The sequence below is a fragment of the Bos grunniens genome, chromosome 17, assembly GCF_055505025.1.
Source record: "Bos grunniens cultivar Pamir isolate PY7600 chromosome 17, Bosgru_T2T1.0, whole genome shotgun sequence".
In the NCBI taxonomy this organism is placed as follows: Eukaryota; Metazoa; Chordata; class Mammalia; order Artiodactyla; family Bovidae; genus Bos; species Bos grunniens.
The window spans coordinates 52,642,612-52,664,559 of record NC_141181.1 but is presented as its reverse complement, the minus strand read 5'-3'; the positions used below and the strand labels follow the sequence as shown (position 1 = coordinate 52,664,559).

The window sequence follows — 21,948 nt, the reverse complement described above, 5'->3', positions numbered from 1 at the left end:
AGTCCCCCGGCCCAGGCACCCAGTGCCAACTCACTGAAGCTCTACAGCGGTGCAGCCATTTTTTTGCTCTAACAAGCACTGGGCTGCTTTTTATCCTCATCGTAAGAAGTCTTCTAGAATTCTTTTTAAATATAAAGCCAATAAAAAGTCCAAGCCCCCAATGGAAAGAAGCGCTCTAGGTCAGCGTGGTGAGCCCTGACACAGCTGAAACAGGTACTCAAGAGCCCAGTCAAAGAAAACACACAGATAAAAGCAGCATATTAGCCAGTTTAATTTATTTAAGAATCTTACAAAAAAAGAAAAAAAAAAAAAGAGAGAGAGAAACAAAAATCAGAAAACACAACAACAACAAACTAAATACAGAATTTTGTTACGCTTCATGGTTGATCGTTTTTACTTGCAAGGGCATAAACCTCGCTAAATGCAGCCAATACATTTTTTTATTGCATGAGAGCCAATTTTTTAAGTTACAAATCAAAATGGTTAGAACAATTGTTTCTGGACACTTGGTTCTGTATCACCACAGAAGGCTGAAGAAGCAGTGCAGTATCATCAGAACAGTGCGTACCCTTCATACACTGACGGACATTCAAAACAGAGTAGCAATATAAAAAGAGAGATTGTAAAAAAGAACACAACAGAAACAACTGAAGGAGTTTTACATCCACCTTTGTTTCAAATTGTCTTTGGATTCCATCACATGTTGTCTCAAGGTGCACCATGTCAGATTAGTAAAGGAGGAAGATCTATGCCTAAGTACAAAAGTATCCTTTGCTCAGCGGGAGGTAGAACCTGGCAAAAGTTTTATTGCAGAGATACAGCGTACCTCTTCCCACCTCTCATGGTTGATGGTAGATACAAGTGGTTATTGAAAAATAATATCAGTAGTTTGCAAATTCAGTATAAACCATGAACAGGATGATTTTTTTTTTTTTCTGATGGCAGCAAGACTGCAATGTGCTACGTAGAAAATACAAGCTATCTGCCCCGCAAAGTGGAAGTCAGAAAGAAGGCTCAAGCTTCTTTACCCTCTTCAGTGCCACAAATACTGTCATAGCAAGAAAGGCCCTCAGGACAGGGGGATGGGTGGAAAAGCCAGGGAGTTCTCACTAAGGAGCCTGCGGACTGACCCTCAGCCCCAAGGAGGCCTGACCTGCAAGTACGGAAGACAGCCTACGTCCCAGGCGGCACCCCTTGCTCGACTCTGCACTACAAGAGTGTGGCCTCAGCCTGACCGCTGCTGCTGCAAACCGTGTGGTTCAACTGCTTCCTGGGAGTCAGAGAAGGAAAGCCTCTGACAGAGGAGCTCACCTCTGACAGGCCCTCTTTCAAGACACACTAGGTTCCTAAGACTCACCTAAATACAGACAACCTCTAAAAGTCTACCAAGCTCAGAGCAACGAATGAAACGTGTACATGAATGAAACGCCCCAGAAATGCTCATGGTGTCTTTGCTGAAAGTTACGGAGGAATATTTTCTTAAAAGTGCAAAACCTGCAGACAGAAACACAGTGTTTGCCTGTTACCACAGTGGTGGCAATGACTCCCACCACGTCTGTGAGCCACTCCTGGGTGGGCCCTCCAGGCAACACTAATCCAATCGTTAAGAGTGCCTCCAGCCCTCTCAGCTCCTAGGTTTACAGCCCATCTAGTCAAGATCAACTCAACAGCTCGCTGGTGGTGGGACAGCTCAAGGGATCCCACCAGCCTGTCCCCTCCACAGGTAACACACAGCATTGGCCCTTGAGCCAGAGGCTCACGGGAGCCTGCACGAGCAGTTGTGCTGCTCTACTCAGGAGGACAACTGTCCCTGGAAGTACGTTCTCTAACCTGCCAGTACGGACACCAGCACGTACCGGGCCTGTCTCTGCCCCTTAACTGGTGGGACAGAAGCAGATCACCCATGCTCACTGGAAAGTAAGTTTTTGATTATTATTTGAAGGCTGAAAGGACAGATCAACTTCTTTAACAAACAGAAAATTTGCAGCAGCAGCAGCCCATACATCGCTGTTCAGATCTACAAGATTTTCCTCTCGGCTGGAAAGCCACAAGGATGAAGGATGTGGTGCAGGCCTGAAAAACTGCAAGGGTAGAAACAAGTCAGGTTTACTGAAGAGTTGAGGTTAATCCCAAATGCACTGAAGAAGTTAGAGGAGCTTAAAGGAAGTCTTGGGAAGAAATTTTTTCAGGTGAAAACAGGCTCACTATAGCTTCCAAAGAGCAACATAAATGAGCATAACTAGTCATATAATGACAGTATCAGAAATTGCACTCAAGTACATTCCCCCAATACAATGCATTGCACACAGTAAAAAATTTGTAATAAAAATGCAAAACATAAATCAGGCATGTTGAAAAATATTAACACGAAACAGACACAGGAATTCTATAGTAAAGATGCAAAGCCGAATTCTAAAATACGTGACAAATTCAACTAAAGTTTTTCATGTTTCTAGAGCAAAAAAGAAAAAAAAAATATTATAAGAAGCCCCCTATGGGAAACCAAGAAAAGAATAAATAGAATTGGAGGAGGGAAAAGAGACAAACAAGTGGGTGGGGTCCCAATTTACAAGAAATATTTACATTCAGAATTCGAAAGAACTCAACATTTCTATATATACACATTATGTACATATATATAAGTACAGCGTAAGATTAGAAGGTGGGTTTTGGATTTCACCTCAAGTACTCAGAAAAAAATTACTAGCTAGCTAGAGCTGCAGGTATCTAAATGTGTTTCCTTCACTTATATGCCCTTAAAACGCACTGCCTCGTATTAGACAATTGGTATCCAACAAGGACTTTTTACAAATGGTTTTTGCTCGCAGCTGTAGCCACAACATGGACTGCCTACTGCATATTCCAGAGCAAGGCATGCACAGTGCACGCACCTGGGTGCGGTGTTAGCCAAGGAGACCTCAGATATAGGAAGGATAGTCAACCAATGCCACTACCACTGGGATGCCTGCATTCACCAAACGTCTGTTAGCTGGGTACCAGTTTCACAGGGACTCTATGTAACACCATTCGTAGAAACTGTCGAATGTCATTCAGGTACGTTTTTTTTAATAGAGTAATTGGGTAGGGACTTTCCTCTTAACATCTTTTCAAGAAAAGGACCCAAGGGAAAAATACTTTTCCTCTGTTCCTACTTTCATCAATTGAGATCCATCAACCATTTCTAATCTATCGCCTTTCTTCCCCCTCCTTGGAAAGTGGAGGGGAATGAGGGAAAGGGTCCCATTATACAACTCTAAGTGCTGTCCTGGTACCCTTGCTTGTCATCCCTGTTAGAAGTTGTTCTGATAGCATCACATGGAGATTAGCAAATGAATGTCCCGGGGGTACAGCCAGAAAATTATGCCTCTAAAATACTAGTATTTCCCTGGAGTTTGATAATCTAGAACTTTTACCTTTACAGATGAAGCAAGATAAAACTAAAAGGTTTTACTGTTGCAACTCAAAAAGGTTTCTGAAGTGCTAACTGGATTGGAATAAATATATATACATACACACACTCCTACAATGCTTTGGATGCAGGTTCTTGCTAACTTATATACAGATGTGAAGAAAAGATACTGAAGAGTTTTATCGGCAATTTAGCAGCAGAAAGGGAAAATTGCTTAAGATATTTACTTTTTCATCAAGTTGTGTTTAAAAATACCTTATTAATACTTTTAGGAATTTGTATCATTGATACATATCTGGATAATCCCACTAAACTGCAGCTAGAGACCTTGTGGTATGGAGGATGCTAGATCAGGGGAACACTAACCTCTCCCAATACCATCTGAGCAGCTCTGGACTGGGAAAGTGGTTTTCAGCACAATCGGTACTGTAAACTCTGAAAACACGAACATGATTCATAACCAGATCTTTGTGCTCAGAGCCATATTGCTAAAAAGGGAGAAAAGGCATTAGAGGCCAAATGGACTCACATACGGTTCAACAAGGTCCTTGGGTTCAGACATGGCATTCAGATCCTGAAATACAAGACCTGTTTTACAGAAGTTAGCTCTCGTTTGAGACTTGATTTTTTTTTTGACAGAGGAGGACGTTGAATGCTGGGTTTCCCCATGTTGACCAACCTAAAACTTGCTGACTTGGATAAGGGCACAGTGTAAAGGTCGTATGTTCACCTCCAGAGAGGAGCATGGGCAGAGGCTCCGAGGGCTCACGTGCACACCCCACCACCGTGAGCGTGGGCAGCCGGCACCTCAGCTCCCCATCCGTTTACACGGCTGCCTTTCCGAGGTCTACTCTCAGAGTTTTCACAGGACTTATTTCTGGACCTTTTTTAAAAATGCAAAACAAAGCTGTTCTACAAAGAACAGGACATACACATCCCCCTCTGTAATTAAGATAGCTATTCCAAGAGCAAACATTACATCGTGAATTGTGAGGGTCAACTAATTTCATGTTAAAGAATCCTCATACTGAAGCTGCTTGGAAAAAACCATAACCTGCTTTAAAAAAAAAAGATGCCCGCACACACAAAAAAAGCAAAGTTGGGCCAAGCCTATGAGAGTCTCTCTTCCACAACCCTGCCATTCTGTCTCACTGGAGGCAACAGGCTGGTTAGGCTTCCTCTCCACAGCTCTATCTCCCTTGGGGTGCTGATGGAAGCAGACTAGGCTCCTGATTTAAAAACAGAACTAAGTGGGAAGTTTTGGTGCAGGTGGACAACTCTGCTCTTGGCTGCCAGCTGGGTCTAGTGGCCCTAACAAGGGACACTGGTTGATATTCACATGGATCACTGCCTGAGATATAAGGATAGACTGAGGATAAAAGTTGCATCCACTGGGCAAAATATGCCAAAGAACCGAAATTATTGTCAATTTGTTCTTTTAGGCATCAAGAATAAATACATCCAAAGAAAGAAAACTTATGGTGAACGTGACCTAACTAAACTCAGGCTTGTAAAAACACGAGAGGATGACAGCGCTAGCTTACCCATCACTGAACACATATCTCACCAGATCCTGCAAGAAGAAGGCAAACGGTTCAACTTGCAAAACATTTGAAAGCACTATTATTTCACCCCTTCCTCAACACCACTCTGATTCTGTGGGGTGGGTTTGAAGCCAAAATCTAAGGCTACCTGGAATGTTGAGCAACACGCCGAGCTCTGCAGCGTTTCCATCACAGGCTACTTCTGCAGGTGGTGAGGGCCTAAACAAGAGTCCACTTCGGGTTAGTATAATAACTTTTTATTTGACATCTACAAGACTGTGGTATCTTGCAGCTTTTGACCAGGTTTATACAATCTCAGTTTCTTAATAGTGCAACCTGTGCAAGCAAAAAAAGTAAAGGGGAAAAAAAAAGGAAACAAAAAGACCAATTGTCCCCTCACTTGTTTTTATAAACATCTATTATAGGCAAAACAAAACTTACCCATATTATAGATAAGTGTCTATTCACATTTGTACATTACCATTTTTAACAGCTTGAGATAAACTCTACAATGTCTTACAACACGTTAAACAATATTCAAGTTACTGGGTAACAACAATAACAACAAGAAATAAACATACAGCAGAAGCCTCAAGTGTTTCCTCATTGTCTAGTTTACAACTCAAGTACAAAGTTTTCATTTTTAAGAGTGACAAAGCAAATTAAGATAATGAAGTTAAAAAAAAAAGATTGCTTGCAAGACAGAAGCCAATCCGTACTCCTTTCTACAACTATCTTTAAGTTAAGAAAGATGTAATTTTAAGAAAAAACAGGCTTGTAGCCTTTTTTGCAGCACACGTTAGGAATGCTATTAATACATTAAAATTAACTTTTAAGAGTTTTATCACCAAAAAAATGTGTGTACTCATTACCTTGACAAGAAACCTGGGGCAGGAAGAATGGGAGGAGGAGATTTTGCAGGGTTTGAAGCAATACCCAGGTATAAACACTATAAAAATGCAATAACCAATGCTGTACATCTACAAATGTTTCGCTCTGTTACTTGACTTCTGTGTTAATCTTGTTTACGCATGCTTTCAGAGACATGCACTGTCAGAACAAAAACTAGAAAAGAACCTGAATGCATGATATGCAACCTTTCATTTCATGCCTTAATAAACCTATTGTTTTAATAAGTTGGGAAAAGAAACCAATATATATTTTCTCTATTTATAGACTCAAAACACATGCATCTGGGGATAAGTCCCACAGCAATGGCATGGATGTACTGCATTAACCCTGAGCACTGTATAACATAAAAGTAAAGCCAGTTTGGGAAGTTCCAAGCATTTTTAAACCAATTATGGTTCGCAGCTTTTAACAAACTCACAAACAAACAAACAGACTGACACATACACACACATACCCCTCTGCTCACCCAAAGTAAAAGCATACGGTAAGTACCATGGGAAAAGCACAAGGAAAGACAGATGTACCAGTCGGCACTGCTGATTTTCAGTTTTGCTATCTATTCCAGGTTTGTCCTTATTCCCAAGAAAATTAACTAGAGAGAGCACAACTGAAAAAAAAATTATAATTCTTTGGAAACTGTCCCTGATTTTTATGCAAATGATATGCTTCAACAGCATTTCAGATACATCCATGTTGAAACCTGTCTGTTCTTATGTGCTGCTCAAGCTGGCAATGCTCTGGGGGTGACGCTGCTGCCAGAGCTGTTTCTGCTGGACTGCAAGCTGTTGAGACTGGTCTGAAGTTGAAAGGAGATTTATAAGAGGAGACACACAATTTGCAGGAATGATCAAACCTGCAAGGAGAAAACAATTTATAAAGGTTGCATCCAGGAGAATTCATACTGTAGTTTACAGCTTCACAGAAAATTCCAAATGATGTTATATTTTTTTTTTTGTTATAATACTAAGTTAATAAATAAACAAGATTCCATACACAAACTAAATGAATACTAAGTAACTGAACTGGCCCCTTCAGAAGCAGCCTGATCCCTCAGCAGTATTACCCACAAATGCCTGAGCACATTCACGTGTCTAGGGCAATACCACCTACCTGTTAAAGCAGGAGAAAGCCAGATACAGGATCTTCCTAGCCACTATCTTTGCAGTCTAGAAATGCAGGCAAGCACCACCTTCTTTGATATGTACTAATGTACCAAAGAGACTCCAGATAGTGGCTACAAATTCAAATGCACACTGAAACACTAACTTCTAAGTGGAAGAGTGTGGAAGTCAGCAAACTGGACAGTGTATACATCCTGTATAAGGGAACCTGAACTTCGCTCATGTGGGAACAGGGGCTCAATGCTCCAGGCTTCTCTGTAGTGTAATCTTTTTTTAAAAAAATAAAAGAAGATAGAAATCCATTCCCTTGACTTTTAAAAAGTAGCAACTAATTCAACTGAAATCTGCAACCAAAAATACCTGAGGATCAAAAAAATGCTCATGGACTGACTCTGGCCCGCAGGCAACCCATGATATAGAGAAAGGTTGTTGCACAAGAAACAGAGCACGTGACAAGGCAAGTACAGTAACTGGGTGGACTGCTGCGAAGTGAAGCCTGTCAAGGAGGGACTGTGGGGGCGGCCAGCCTGGTCTCCCTTGCTCCCTGCATAACTTCAGTCCAGCCTCTGTGCACAGTGGCTTTGAGTTCCATAGTTTCACGTGGCCCGAACACAAAGAGACAGACGTCAGAGAATCCCTCGTCTTCATACCAGAGAGCCCGCACAGAGGTCAAGAGGGAGGGAAGGAGGGAGCAGAGCGCTGCGGGCAGCGCAGAAGCACATCAGAACCTCAGCCACAACCAACTACAGACATCCAAAAGCTCAACTTCCGTTCATCCTTTTAAGAACATCACAGAAAGGAAACTTTACCCCACCACTGGAAAAGACAGATTCTAAGATGTTATGAAGCAAATTAAGAAAAACAAGGATCTGATTTTATTCTCACAGCTCGAATCAAAAGAAAAAAAAAAGACTCACCTACAATCCGCTGTCCATCCTCTGTTCTTAGGCGAACTATCTGCATTTTCACATTTGTGCCACTGACAGACGCAAGAACACCCTCAACTTTTGTCCAGACACTCAGTACTGAGCCACATAATACATAGTATGTGCGGCAACGAAGACCTATTTCACAAACTAATCCCAAGCTTGCTTTTTTGCAGTTGCCACGCCTAGGACAGATCAAAAAAACAAACAAAAACATATATATGTGTATGAATATGCACACATACCAGGCTCACACCTACTGAATTTCAAATGGAAACTGCCCTATCATTTACCTTAAGTGACAGTTTCAGAGTCTGCAATTCTTTTCACATATTGGATTATCCTGTCCAATTTAAGGTATCATTACTGATTTTAAAATTACAGTTATTTCTGGGGTCTGGCTCCCTATAAAAGGGCTGATATATTGGTTTTGATAGCCATTCTGCATGTGTCATTTTAATATGTTTGTTTACTGGACTAATGCCAGTTTATAAGATAATTCTGTCATTTCTACAGTATTAAAGGACAAATATATGGTTCTAGATCAGGTAAGTGAAAAAGGCCCCAGCAAAACAAAACAAAAACTTGCTTATATCACAGCAAAGCTATCTACTTACACGTGTCTAAATAAAAACCTGGCTAAAATTCATCTATATCCTGAGTCCCTTTTCATAAAGTGGGCCAAGATATTCCATTTTCAATGCCATGAAATGAACATAATGACTTGACAACACCTCTGGCTAGCCTAGCAGCACAGCAGGATCAGTTCCAGAGCTCAACAGTCAAGTTTTCTACTGCTGTTAGGTACTTGAGGCATCTTTGTGGTTTCCTAGATGTTACTTAGCCTTAAAAATAAAACTGACTTGAGACTCCAATAAAATTTTGGCAGGGAGGGGGGAATTTAAGAACAAAAGGAAGGAAGGAAACGAAGAGAGAAGTAGAAAGAAAAAGCTAAGTCTCAACCCCAAGCATGATAATTAAGTCCCTGCAGGCAGACGACAGTCAGTCGGAAGTAAGGAAGCATCCTTGAACAGCAAAGGGGAGAAGTAAACAGTGTGTGGTCAGAGACTTCCACTGTGTACCCCTGCCTGAAGAAACAACGAGCAACTGGTAACTGCCGATGTACTTACAGGGACAGACTGCCAAAGAGTAAAGAAGTATTTAAATTAAACCTTGACAAACAGAATAAATGGTGAGAAAAACAAAAATACTAACCAATAAGCATGAGTACAAGTATCTGCAGATGAATTATACTGATCTAACCAGTGGACCACGGCATCGTCTGAGACTACCTGTGAAAAGAAGATGAAAATTCCACTGAAACACACACACACTGGTTGCCTAATTTGATCTCTGAAGTCAATTTAAAATAATCTCTGCATAGAGAACCTGGCCCTTGCTACTGCTTGCATCTGAATGCTAAAGCTCTCCCATGAGGGCTTCCCTATGTAATGAATATTTCAAATAGCTAACAATTACAAACTGTTTTCAAGTGGAAAATGGCTAGGAATAACAGTAATATAAGGTAATGCTAACAACAAAATAATTACATAGTAAAGTTAGAAACAACAGGCATTCACTATTTTTCTCGAAATCACTGCAAAATGTAAACATAGCAGTTCACAATAAAAGCAAGAGTTGGTGGGAAGGTATTTTAGTCTTGTACATCTTCCTTTCACTTAAAAAATTCTAATTTTTGTAGTCAGCATTGTTAAAGCTTCCTTTTTTGACAACATAAGCTGCTTCAAATAATCATAATTTTCCTAATAGTTGATAACATTAAGACTGAAATATTAATTTAACAAGACTTTTTTAAAAGTTAAAACTTTTCCTGAAAGCCATATTCCAGCAACCAATAATAGGAAAACTGACAAAAAAATTTCACATATAAACATAAACATACTTTAAATACATTATGAGAAAGTATTCATATATAACATCATGTACAAATGGAAAAATACCTTCTTATATTTCTTTTTTAGATCAGCATAAATTTCTAATTTGAGTTGTTTCCCGGTATTTGGTCTATAAACTAAGAAAAGCTTCTTTTTAGGGTTTACTTCTTTAACTAAGATGGCAGTTTTCTTGTTGTTTCTTATCTATTAAAAAAAAAATGGTGAGAAAATATATAGTCAACATCGTACGTTTTAAGACAGGCTTGCTTTTTGTACCATCACATCAGTAAATCTTATCCTTTGAAAGATTATAATGCCAAAGTGAAAGAAAGTGAAAGTGAAGTCGCTCAGTTGTGTCCGACTCTTTGTGATCCCATTGACTGTAGCCTACCAGGCTCCTCCGTCGATGGGATTTTCCAGGTGAGAGTACTGGAGTGGGCTGTCGTTTCCTTCTCCAGGGGATCTTCCCAACCCAGGGATCAAACCCACATCTCCTGCATTGCAGACAGATGCCTTATCCTCTGAGCCACCAGATAAGCCTATAGTGCCAAATGTGTAGGTAAATACAGAACTGTGAAGAAAAGATAAGACTGCTGTGTAATCGAGTTAAACAAGGTGAAGGCCTTAACTCTGAGGCAGGCTGAAGGTCAAGATATTTTTTAGAAAATTGTGTCAAGTAAGACTTAAAGCACAATATCCAATGGAGAAAATTTTGCTTCTTTTAGTCCATGACACTGGACTCACAGCCTGGACAGGCTCAGAGATGTGACAGAGGAATCTAAGTAGTGGGTAGGAAGAGTCTTCATGGGAAATTCTAAGGTATGTTACTCTCCTTCAAGTTACAATGAAATATAATCTTCAAGAAAACAATTTTGATCATTCACAGTCCTCTGAATTCATCTAATCCACCAGTGCTACAATTTTAAGCCTACAGTTTGTGAGGGTGAAATACCACATGAAATATCACGAATTGATCTGTAGACAGTAATGCTGTAATAGGAGAAAGCCAAATGTTGAACAAATAATACACAATATGAGGCAGAAGTGGAAGAAAAGGATACATCAGACAAACAATGGAACTTGGTGTTTCTGTTTTATTTTTTTAATTTTTAAAAGTTCGACTTTATGAGAGAAATCCTAAGACAAAGGAGTTGTAAAAACCACCATTTCACTCAAGGAAATATAAGGTTTGGAAATTAGTATCTGTTCTAAATAATGGTTAACAATTTCAAAGCAAGAGTCTCTGGAGCCAAATTGAAGGAAACGGAAAAGTCTGAAAGGTATCTTCCCAGCTCCTCTACAAAAAAGCCCTCCTCTACAGGGCTTCCCTGGTGGCTCAGACTATAAAGACTCTACCTGCAATGCAGGAAACCCATGTTCGATCCCTGGGTAGGGAAGATCCTCTGAAAAAGGGAATGTCAGCCCACTCCGGTGTTCTTGCCTGGAGAATTTCATAGACAGAGGAGCCTGGCAGGTTATAGTCCACTGGGTCACAAAGAGTCGGACACAGTTGAGAAACTAATACTTTCTTTTCTACAAAATAAATTGTTTGCTAAGCTACTAACTTTTTATATTAAGATAATTCTTAAATGGATAAAACAACTCAGTATTTTACCTTTTGTGGATATTAAAGATCCTTTGTTTTTTACTTGTTCACATGATTTGAAACACTGTTTATATAATTACTGTGAAGTCTATGAAACACTAGTTGAGTGAAAAATACATTTAAAAATCTTTTACCAGCTGATGTGAAATACTCTAATTATACTTTAAGGCGATGTTTAAAGCATTTAACAATGTGATCTACCTTGACAGTGTTAATTATTATAGTTATAAAATAAGCATCACACTACAGAGGAAGTGATTTTGTGGACTTTTCTGGTGGTACAGTAGATAGGAATCTGCCTGCAAATGCAGGGGATGTGGGTTCTATCCTTGGTCCAGGAAGATCCCATATGCTGAGGAACAACTAGGTCCTTCCACCAAATCCACTGCCTCAATGCCTAGAGCCTCTGCTCCTCAACGAAGAGTATCCCCTGCTCGCTACAACCAGAGAAAGCCCACAAGCAGCAATGAAGACCCAGCACAGCCAAAAATAAATAAATAAACATTATTTTTAAAATTGTGTCAATGATTCTGACATGGCTTTCCTAATGTCAACACACATTAAACAAATTCTAAGTCATATGTGCTTAATGCTGAGGAGGTTCAAAGAAATAGGCTATGCCTTCCCGGAAGAACGCCTCCTCTTCAACTTTCTGGCTGCGCCCCAGTGTGCATGATCTTAGGTACCCTGACTAGGGATGGAATCCACGCCCCCTGCATTCAAAGTGTGGAATCTCAACCACTGACCACCAGGGAAATCTCAGATGTCTCTTTGGAGGTCCTCACTCCTCACATCCAGCTGTCTGAGCCCATGCAGACAGTAACAAAGGGCAACGTTACCACATCCTTTTTCACTCCAGGGAAACTGATAAGGATCAGCATTTTCAACAAAATCTACCAGTGCTTCAATTCTGGCAATAATTTCAAATGAAAGACAATAACCAATATCCTATATGGACCAATCAAAATCCTATCCAAGGCCTTAAGAGAAATTTGAATAAAATCCGGTGAACTGTATCAATATCTTCACTGTGATATTGTACTATAGTTGTATAAAATGCTACCACTGGGAAAACTCATGTACAAGAAATTCCTATGTATTACTCTGTATAACCTCACGAGGATCATAAGATTTACACACACACCCCTCCCTCCCCACCCCCCAGAACCAGATCCAGTTTGAGAGCTTTGCTACTGAGTTAGGGACCATAAACTAGGCTTATGGACAAAATCTGGCCTGATCTTATGCTTAACAACAGTTTAAGGAAGGGAGGGAGAAAGGATCTTAGAAAGGAAGGGGAAAAAATTCACAAAGAAGAGTCAGCAGAGATGATACACGCCCTGGCAAGATCTACGATACTGACTACCTGACCCCTCTCATAAAAAGTTCAGGATTCATGCTCTAGACAGCTTATTTACGGTTTTACCCTGCCTGCAGCATCATCATAATTGGTCTCATTTACACAGTTACTTCTTGAACCAGGTCTTCATTTACAGTTTGTCACTCCATAAATGTCTGCAAATAAGCAAAAAGTGCTATATACATACAATGGAGTTCAGTTCAGTTCAGTCGCTCAGTCGTGTCCGACTCTTTGCGACCCCATGAACCGCAGCACACCAGGCCTCCCTGTCCATCATCAACTTTCGGAGTCCACCCAAACCCATGTCCATTGAGTCAGTGATGCCATCCAACCATCTCATCCTCTGTCATCCCCTTCTCCTCCTGCCCTCAATCTTTCCCAGCATCAGGGTCTTTTCAAATGAGTCAGCTCTTCAAATCAGGTGGCCAAAGTAATGGAGTCTCAGCTTCAACATCAGTCCTTCCAATGAACACCCAGGACTGATCTCCTTTAGGCTGGACTGGCTGGATCTCCTTACAGTCCAAGGGACTCTCAAGAGTCTTCTCCAACACCACAGTTCAAAAGCATCAATTCTTCTGCACACAGCTTTCTTTAGAGTCTAACCCTACTTATTTAACTTATATGCAGAGTACATCATGAGAAATGCTGGGCTGGAGGAAGTCCAAGCTGGAATCAAGACTGCTAGGAGAAATATCAATAACCTTAGATATGCAGATGACACCACCCTTATGGCAGAAAGTGAAGAAGAACTAAAGAGCCCCTTGATGAAAGTGAAAGAGAAGAGTGAAAAAGTTGGCTTAAAGCTCAACATTCAGAAAACTAAGATCATGGCATCCGGTCCCATCACTTCATGGCAAGTAGATGGGGAAACAGTGGAAACAGTGGCTGACTTTGTTTTTCTGGACTCCACGATCACTGCAGATGGTGATCGCAGCCATGAAATTTAAAGATGCTTACTCCTGGAAAGAAAGTTATGACCAACCTAAATAGCATATTCAAAAGCAGAGACATTACTTTGCCAACAAAGGTCCGTCTAGTCAAGGCTATGGTTTTTCCAGTGGTCATGTGTGGATGTGAGAGTTGGACTATTAGGAAAGCTGAGCGCAGAAGAATGGATGCTTTTGAACTATGGTGCTAGAGAAGACTCACAAAAAGGAATAAAGAACTGACACAGGTCACAACATGGATGAACCTTGAAAACAATATGCTGAGTGAAAGAAGCCACACACAAATGTCATATGTTGCATGAGTCCATTTATATGAGGTACCAAGATATGCAAATTTATAGACAGAAAAGAGATGAGAGGTTATCAGAGGCTGGGGGAGTTGTGTAATGGTGATGGCTGGACAGTACTGTGAATATAATCAATGCCACTAAATCGTACACTTTAAAATGGATAAAACGGCAAGTTTGTTATGTATTTTACCCTAACTTTAAAAAATTCTGTAATATGCCAGAAATCATTAAATTATACACTTAAGTGAGTGGATTGTACAGTATGTGAATTATATCTCAATAAAGCTGTTAAAGAAAAAGAAATAAAGATTAAAAAGAATTCAAGAGAAAATAAATATAAAAGGCAAAGTAAAGATCTAAAGTGTGGTAAGAGGAGTCCTAGTAATGGAGAAATTCAAGAAAATACTAAAAATTTTACAAATACAAATAATTCAGAAACTTTCTAAAATAAAGATCTGAAACTACATATTAAAAGAGCATACCACCTGCCTGAGAATACTGACCAAGAATGACTAACAGAAGATAAACTCTAATAAAATTACCAAACTTTAAAGAATCCTTTATACATATAGGCACCAAAGAACAATTAAATACAAACAGGGAAAGGAAATTAGAACACTATCAAACTCTGACAGCAACTCTATCTCAGAAGAGTACATAGTAGCATCTTTTAAGATATTCAAGAAAAGAAAATGTGAAATAATAGACTTCATGTCTGGTAAAACTGTCATTATCTATAGAACTAAGATTAATTAAGGGTTAAAAGAAGAGTATACTATATCATTGTCAGATGCCAACATGCAGAAATAGTATAACTATTTTTAAAATAGAATGGGGGAAGGTATATGCAAACAAGTTATTTTTAAAAAGTATTTTCACGCCAGTCCAGGTTCGATGCACGATACTGGATGCTTGGGGCTGGTGCACTGGGACGACCCAGAGGGATGGTATGGGGAGGGAGGAGGGAGGAGGGTTCAGGATGGGGAACACGTGTATGCCTGTGGCAGATTCATTTCGATGTATGGCAGAACCAATACAATATTGTAAAGTTTAAAAATAAAATAAAATAAATAAAATAAAAAGTATTTTCAGGAATATTGGGGTAGAGTGCCCATAAGATTTTATCATCCTATGTGCCCTGAAGCACAAGGATTATTGGTGTGGAAGAAAGAAGACCAAAGTATCAGAGAAAAGGTGAAACTAAAATTCCACAGTTTTAATCAGGACAAATAAATATGCACTCGTTTGTGTGTGTACGTGTGTACGTCTGAATGTAAATTATGTACACCATATTCTCTCTCCCCTGAGCTTTGTCCACATGCAAGTACTAAACTAATGACAGTAGTTATTACATTAGCAACTGAAAACTGAATCCTGAAGACATAAAGCATTAGTATGACTAGAGAAGGTCACACTATATTACGGGGGGGGGGGGGGGGTTCAATTTACTAAGAATATGCAATTTTGGGGGGCCATGCTGAGTGGTAAGGAGAATCTGTTTCTTGACCAAGGACAGAACCCATGCCCCCTGCAGTGGAAACATGGAGTCTTAACCACTGGACTGCCAGGGAAGTCCTCAAATATGTAATAATTTAAAACTTGCATTTAATAATACTCCTCAAAAACTATTAAAAATGTATCACGCTTACAATGATAAATTATCATAATAGAAAAAGCTAAATACAGGTGGAAAATCAGTACAAAGCAAACATAATTACAATGATGGCAATGAAAACACATTATCTTAACAATTAAGATTTAAAGGAAACAAGTCTTACTTGCAATGACAAATAAAAGCCATCATCTGGTCCTGTCAGCTCAGCCCAAATCTTGGTAGCTTCCTCCCAGGACATTCCCCTCTCCACACTTATCTGTAAAAAAAAATAGTAATGAAATTTAAATTAAACTCACTTCTTAGGATGTCTATCAGAAAAGCACACTATACTTGAATGTGCACATTTTACAGACGTACTGTGTATAATTCTACATGGCCAGATGTTGAATATCCTGGAGTCAGAAACTTCTTAACATCACTTTTCCTCACTTTTTCATCCCCAGAACCAAGATCTTGAATAAGAAAAAGCAACATATAAGTATAAAGTAATTTTTCATCAGGAATACACATGACATTTTAAAAATTTCCCAACTTACCTAAGATTCCCATATCGTATCTTCCATTTTTTTTGGCATTTTGAACGACTGCAGTAAGTGTGTCTGCGAAATACTGAAATAGTGCATTCTGTTGATGCACTTCCATGCCCAAAATTCTGTTTAAGAATTTTCCTATGTTGTTATAATCTGCAATGACAAAATTTTATGAACGATTTAAGGCATTCAAATGGCAGTTTAACAAGTTTATTCATCTCAGCCTAGTTCAAGTCTCACTTTCGTCTCCAAAGTCTTCCCTCACAATTCTTGTACTGTTTCCAGAACAGGCCTATACTTTGACCGCTTCTATCTCTAGCTATTAGTACAGCTATACTGTGTGGTCAAAAGATGTTTGCCAAATTAGATTTTTGCATCTTCAACTTCACTTACTGAAAATATGAATACAATTTAGCACATAAGAATGCTTTCCAACATTAAGTCATAACTTGTAAAGTTATTAAGTGCCACAAGTCAGTGAAGCTCAACTTTTGCTGCACAAGTAGAATGCCCTAGAGCTCTGGAAAATTACCACTGCCTGAGCTCCTGGCCTGGCTTAAGTACTTTCAAAAAGCTCAACAGTTGCTCATACCTGCAACCTAGTTTGAGAACTGCTGATACAAGAGAGAGGAGAATAGAGGTCTAATTTTTTGAATAAACACAGTAGCAGGAATGCTTTGTGAACACTAAGTACTGAGAGACAGACCAACAGACTTGAAACTTCCCCTTCAAATTGACAAAAACAAACAACAAAATGGGCTGTAATGATACAGCAACAGTTATGTACATATATGAAACTCATATTATTACCTTTATCTAGAGTAAGAATTCCTGAACGATCTTCTACATTTATTAGACCAACTCCTATCAGTCCTTGTCGAACATCTAAAATAAAACAAATTTATAAAAAATGTTACAGCTCAAATGACTCAATGAGCTGTTACCTAACTAATTAAACCAGATCAAGTTTTAGCATACGTATCTTCCATAATTCCTATTAGCTGAATTAAAAGGAACGCACAGACCCTAAAGATCTTTAGGCACTTCAAAATCCTAGAACTCTAACTTCACATTATACATACTGTTTTCACTAAGATGTCTTATCTTTCCAACAACAATCTTTGGCAGTGGAGATTCTAGGCTACAAAGCTGCTCTGCTCACAGAATCAATTTTGAATTTTGAATACACAGCAGGATAGTGATTAAATAACTGTGTAAATAAGGAAATAATGTTTCCTTTCCAAACATTACCTATCAGTATTGACAAGGAGATGCAAAAGATAAGCAACAAGTGTAACGGTCAACATGTTCTGAATTATGTTACTAAGAGGATGATTTATAAAATTTAAAAAAAAAAAAAAAAAAGGTCTCCAGGCTCCAACCCAGACTTACTGAATACGGGTTTAAGAAAGAGAAAAGGGAAATAAGAAACATAATTATATCCTATTTACATGTTTATTTAGTTAGCTAGACTGCTACATGCTTAAAATGTTTAGATTCTGCAAGTGACATGACAACTCTGTAGCCAAAGAGCTCCAATGCAAAAAGTCCTCATTTTAGGAACCCATTCTATGAAGAAATTACATGAATAGAAGGAATTCTTCTGAATAGAAGAATAGCCGTTATGATTCCAGCACTTTGTGATGCAAAAAAAATTAAAACTACTTGAATATCAATAAAGGAATAACTGAAGAACTGTTACCTAAGCTAGATGGAGAATATTACACAACTGTTAAAAACGTGTTCATGCTATAGCTAATGACTTATGAGAGATGTATGTCTGTGATATACTGAGAAAAGTACGTTGCAAGTAGTATGTTTTTAAAAAGCTCTGTGTTTAGACAAACACGGACAAGGATTTGTTAGTCTGCTCCTGTTCAAACTGTCAACATTTGTAACCTTACCAGATGAGAGTGGAAGTGGGCAGGTAGTTAAAGAGAGTATTGGCTCCTCATTATTTACTTTCGGAATAGTTTTCATTACTGACAATGAATAAATAACATGCACTATTTCAGAACTAGAACTAAATCGGTGAGTCGTTTTGACAATCCCTCCAATGACCAGACAAAAAGAAAAGAAGGAAAGGGAGAGGGAGAAAAAGAACAGGGCTAAGGTTTTATAGGTTTTTGTTTTGTTAAATGCCATCAATGGTTATAAACAGCCCTGCCAGCTGTGTCAATATGGACTACTACCAACAGTAAATACCAGTTCAACTGGAAAGGACTTCCTAGTAAAAAACGCTAACTTAATAATGACAATGTTTCAAGTATCTTACATCTATTTATTCTCCAAAATACTTTCAGTTTCCTGAACTACTGAAATCTCTCAGCCTACTAATATTAATGGGGTAAAATCTACACATCTAAGAATTTCTGTAGCACTATTTAGGACTTCTTTAATATAAAAATTTCCAAATATACACAAATGTAAAGAGAGAATATTCTATGAACCCACATGTACCCATTATCCAGTTTTAACAACTATTAATATATGGCCAATTTTATCAATATTTACATTCCCCACTAACCTTCACAGATTTACCCAGATACTTAAAATTAAATGCAAAAAGTTATTTGACATAGTCATCTTCAATTAATCTAACAAAACTATTTTTCCTCTAGTAATCTAAAGTTATACAACATGCAATAAACTCAAGAGTAAAGTCACTTTACCTGAATGAAATTTAGTAAATCTACTGCTTATTGTAAGAGGTCAATTTAGGTGTCTGATAACCATCAATTTCTAAATTTCATACATTTTATGTATGAAAGCAACAGCACCTCTTAGAATGGGTTTTAGTACCTTCTAAAAGGTGAGGCTTGTCAGTACTCATTTTCCTTTTTTATTATTATTTTTAAGAGTTACCTTTAAAGAATTCTCCAGGATAGTCTGGAGGTGGTGATACCATAGGAGAATCTAGGTTTACAATGGATTTCATGACAATTTCTAAAGCATTTCTTCCATACTGCAATAAAAAAGCAAAGACATTTAACCAGTTTCAGCATTTGGATACTCTTCAATTACATGACCAAATGAATGCTATAAAAACTACTATTGTATCAAACAGTAAAAAATAGCAGGACTCAATTACCTTTATGTAAACTTTACATAGCCTAGTGCCTCATTCACACCTTTGCACACAGCAGGCATTCAATAAATAAACAACTTTCTTTACTACTGGGAACTCCTACTTGATTCATCCACAAGTATTTCTTATAATCCTCTTTTCCCACAGCAAGAGATCATTATACAGCACATTTGATCACCGAAGACCTAATTGCTTTCCATCTTGCAGGAAGCCATGATTTTACAGCAAAATCGTAAGAGGAGGCAACTTAAAAGTTTTAAACAGTAACCACTTGACCTTTCTGTTCCTCATAGACACCATACACTGCCACAATTTCTCAGGGATACTGACAGCTGAAATGTACCTTATTATCGAAGTTGAACCGGCTCAGATCTCTAGATTCTGTTGCTCTTCTGTCTCCATGTGTAAGTGCGCCCTATCCAAACATAAAATTTCCAATCAAAGCAGAGAAGACAAGTAACATACACCATTTTTTACACACATCTATGTAACTAAAAAACTTACCAAACTCTCAAGTCTTTTAGCAACAATAGATGCAAATCTTTGTTCTCCTGCCAATTCAGAAATCAGAAAGACATATTCAGGAGCGGTAACTTGATTTGATCTATGAGTTCGTCCTGTAACGACATTAAAAAAAAAAATCACTGATTGTGTTTGCTCAGTACTAGTGTTATGAGATCTATTCCTAGCACTTAAGAGTAAGCTGGTGTCCTGAAAAAGTAAAGAATGTAATCACCCCAATTCCCCAAAAAGGAAAAAATTGCAAACAATGACTTGAACAACATTTGTATTCAGAGTAACACTCCTCATTGCAAGAGAACAAAAACTCCCATAAAACTGGTAAGTGATAATCGCTTAAGTGCTACCCCAGTTTGGATGACCACAATGTTGCTGATGCACAGCTGCTCTGGATTCTCAAAGAAAAATTTTTTTTAATTTTTCTTTTCTTTTTTTTTTTAATTGCCAGGTCATGGGACATGAAGATGGAGGGGAAGGGAGGAGCAATGTGCCCTCACTCAAGCCACTGGGGGGTGAAAAGGACATCAAGTGGCAGCTGCTGACACAGGTAATATACATCCCCAGAGGTCTGCAAGAAGGATATTCCTAAGGAGCCCCATTCTTGAATATAAAGCCAGAAAGCCCTACTTCAGGTCTTTTACAGCTTTTATGACTAAGAAAATACATTCATGATGTACTCTATTCTTTAAGGTACATGCAATACCTAAGTATCTCCAAAACCGACACACGCGTCAAGTTTTACTATGTCCAATATTAAAGTATTTTCCCCAATGAAATGAAATTCAGTGCAGGATTTACCAAATTGCTGAATTGCTCTATCAGCACTCCATGGTAACTCCAGAGTCATATGAACTCTTCGCCTTTGATTTTTAGCCCTTCTATCCGCTTGTAATGAAATACCTGAGCTGGCAGCTTCTGAGATGATAGCAATATTCTGTATCAAGAGTAAGGAGAAAAAATAAAAGATCACTTTTGCACAAAGACAAGCAGGAAAACATCCACCACTACGTATTCTCCATAAATTATAGAACCCTTCATTTTAGCTGTGCATGGTTACAAGAACACTCAAAATCAAGACTACATTTCCAGTCTCCCTTACAGCTAAGTGTGGGCACACTCAACCCAGCAGGTCACATGGACAATGTCCAGGAAATGTCCCTAATTGAAGATATGTCTTCCTCTTTTTTCCTCTCTGCTGGCTGAAACACATTCAGTAATGACTGAATGTGAAATAGCTGTCATGGAATATGGAGGTTAACCTGGAAATCCAAGTCTGCATATAAAGTATCAAGACAGAAGAGACCTAGTCTTCAAGGGGTCATGTCAGTGCTGACCTAACAAAATTTCTACATGTGAAAAATGAACTTCCACTTTAAGTCATTGTGATAGTGGGTTTTCTGTCACTTAACAGCCAAACGTGATCCCAACTAATACATAATTCCTAATGGACATGGGCCTAAATTACTAGTGAAACAAATAAATAAAATAATTGATACCTCTACCTACAATCTTTAAAATACGTAACAAGAGCTTTGCTGCTGCTGCTGCTAAGTCGTGTCAGACGCTGTGCGACCCCAAAGACGGCAACCCAACAGGCTCCTCTGTCCCTGGGATTTCCCTAGGCAAGAACACTAGAGTGGGTTGCCATTTCCGTCTCCAGTGTATGAAAGCGAAAAGTGAAAATGAAGTCGCTCAGTCCTGTCAGACTCTTAGCGACCCCATGGACTGTAGCCTAACAGGCTCCTCCGTCCATGGGATTCTCCAGGCAAGAGTACTGGAGTGGGTTGCCATTGCCTTCTCCGGAACAAGAGCTTTAAATACACTTAAAAGATAACTTTGATAACGGTAATAACTATCATCTGTTTTCCACTTGCAGAAGAATTTTTTAAATACAGAGCAAAATGTGGATAAAGATATAAGATTTTATTCTACCCCTTTCAGATTAAAGAATGAGGCTGAAGTGTTACACCTACCTATTTTTTAGCAAACTCATCAGCAAACACTTAATGAGCAATTCCAACTAGATGGAGGAAGAACTCATCTGAGACTCTTACAATTCATGAAGTTTACTTAACAATAAGAGCATACAGAAAGGGCCTCTGAAGGCAACCACAACCTCTGCAGTCATTAAATAAGCAAGTGTACATTCATTCAGAGTAAATCATCCTAATAGAACACAGCAGAGC

At 38.8% G+C, this 21,948-nt stretch overlaps 1 protein-coding gene across 2 annotated transcripts in view; it reads right to left on the bottom strand.

Annotated features, from left to right (window-relative positions):
• Positions 1 to 258: 258 nt before the first annotated feature.
• Positions 259 to 21,948, bottom strand: part of SBNO1 (strawberry notch homolog 1) — a 57,112-nt gene continuing 35,422 nt past the window's right edge. For both annotated transcript variants that reach the window (XM_086347355.1, XM_086347356.1), the window contains exons 21-32: positions 20,561 to 20,696; positions 19,748 to 19,860; positions 19,587 to 19,658; positions 19,021 to 19,120; positions 16,966 to 17,040; positions 16,162 to 16,308; positions 15,983 to 16,077; positions 15,789 to 15,881; positions 9,874 to 10,011; positions 9,128 to 9,204; positions 7,904 to 8,097; positions 259 to 6,718 (exon numbers count right to left, since the gene is read on the bottom strand). In XM_086347355.1, the coding sequence (XP_086203481.1) occupies positions 6,576 to 6,718; positions 7,904 to 8,097; positions 9,128 to 9,204; positions 9,874 to 10,011; positions 15,789 to 15,881; positions 15,983 to 16,077; positions 16,162 to 16,308; positions 16,966 to 17,040; positions 19,021 to 19,120; positions 19,587 to 19,658; positions 19,748 to 19,860; positions 20,561 to 20,696 (1,383 nt within the window). In that variant the 3' untranslated portion in view covers positions 259 to 6,575. The remainder of the gene's footprint in view (positions 6,719 to 7,903; positions 8,098 to 9,127; positions 9,205 to 9,873; positions 10,012 to 15,788; positions 15,882 to 15,982; positions 16,078 to 16,161; positions 16,309 to 16,965; positions 17,041 to 19,020; positions 19,121 to 19,586; positions 19,659 to 19,747; positions 19,861 to 20,560; positions 20,697 to 21,948) is intronic.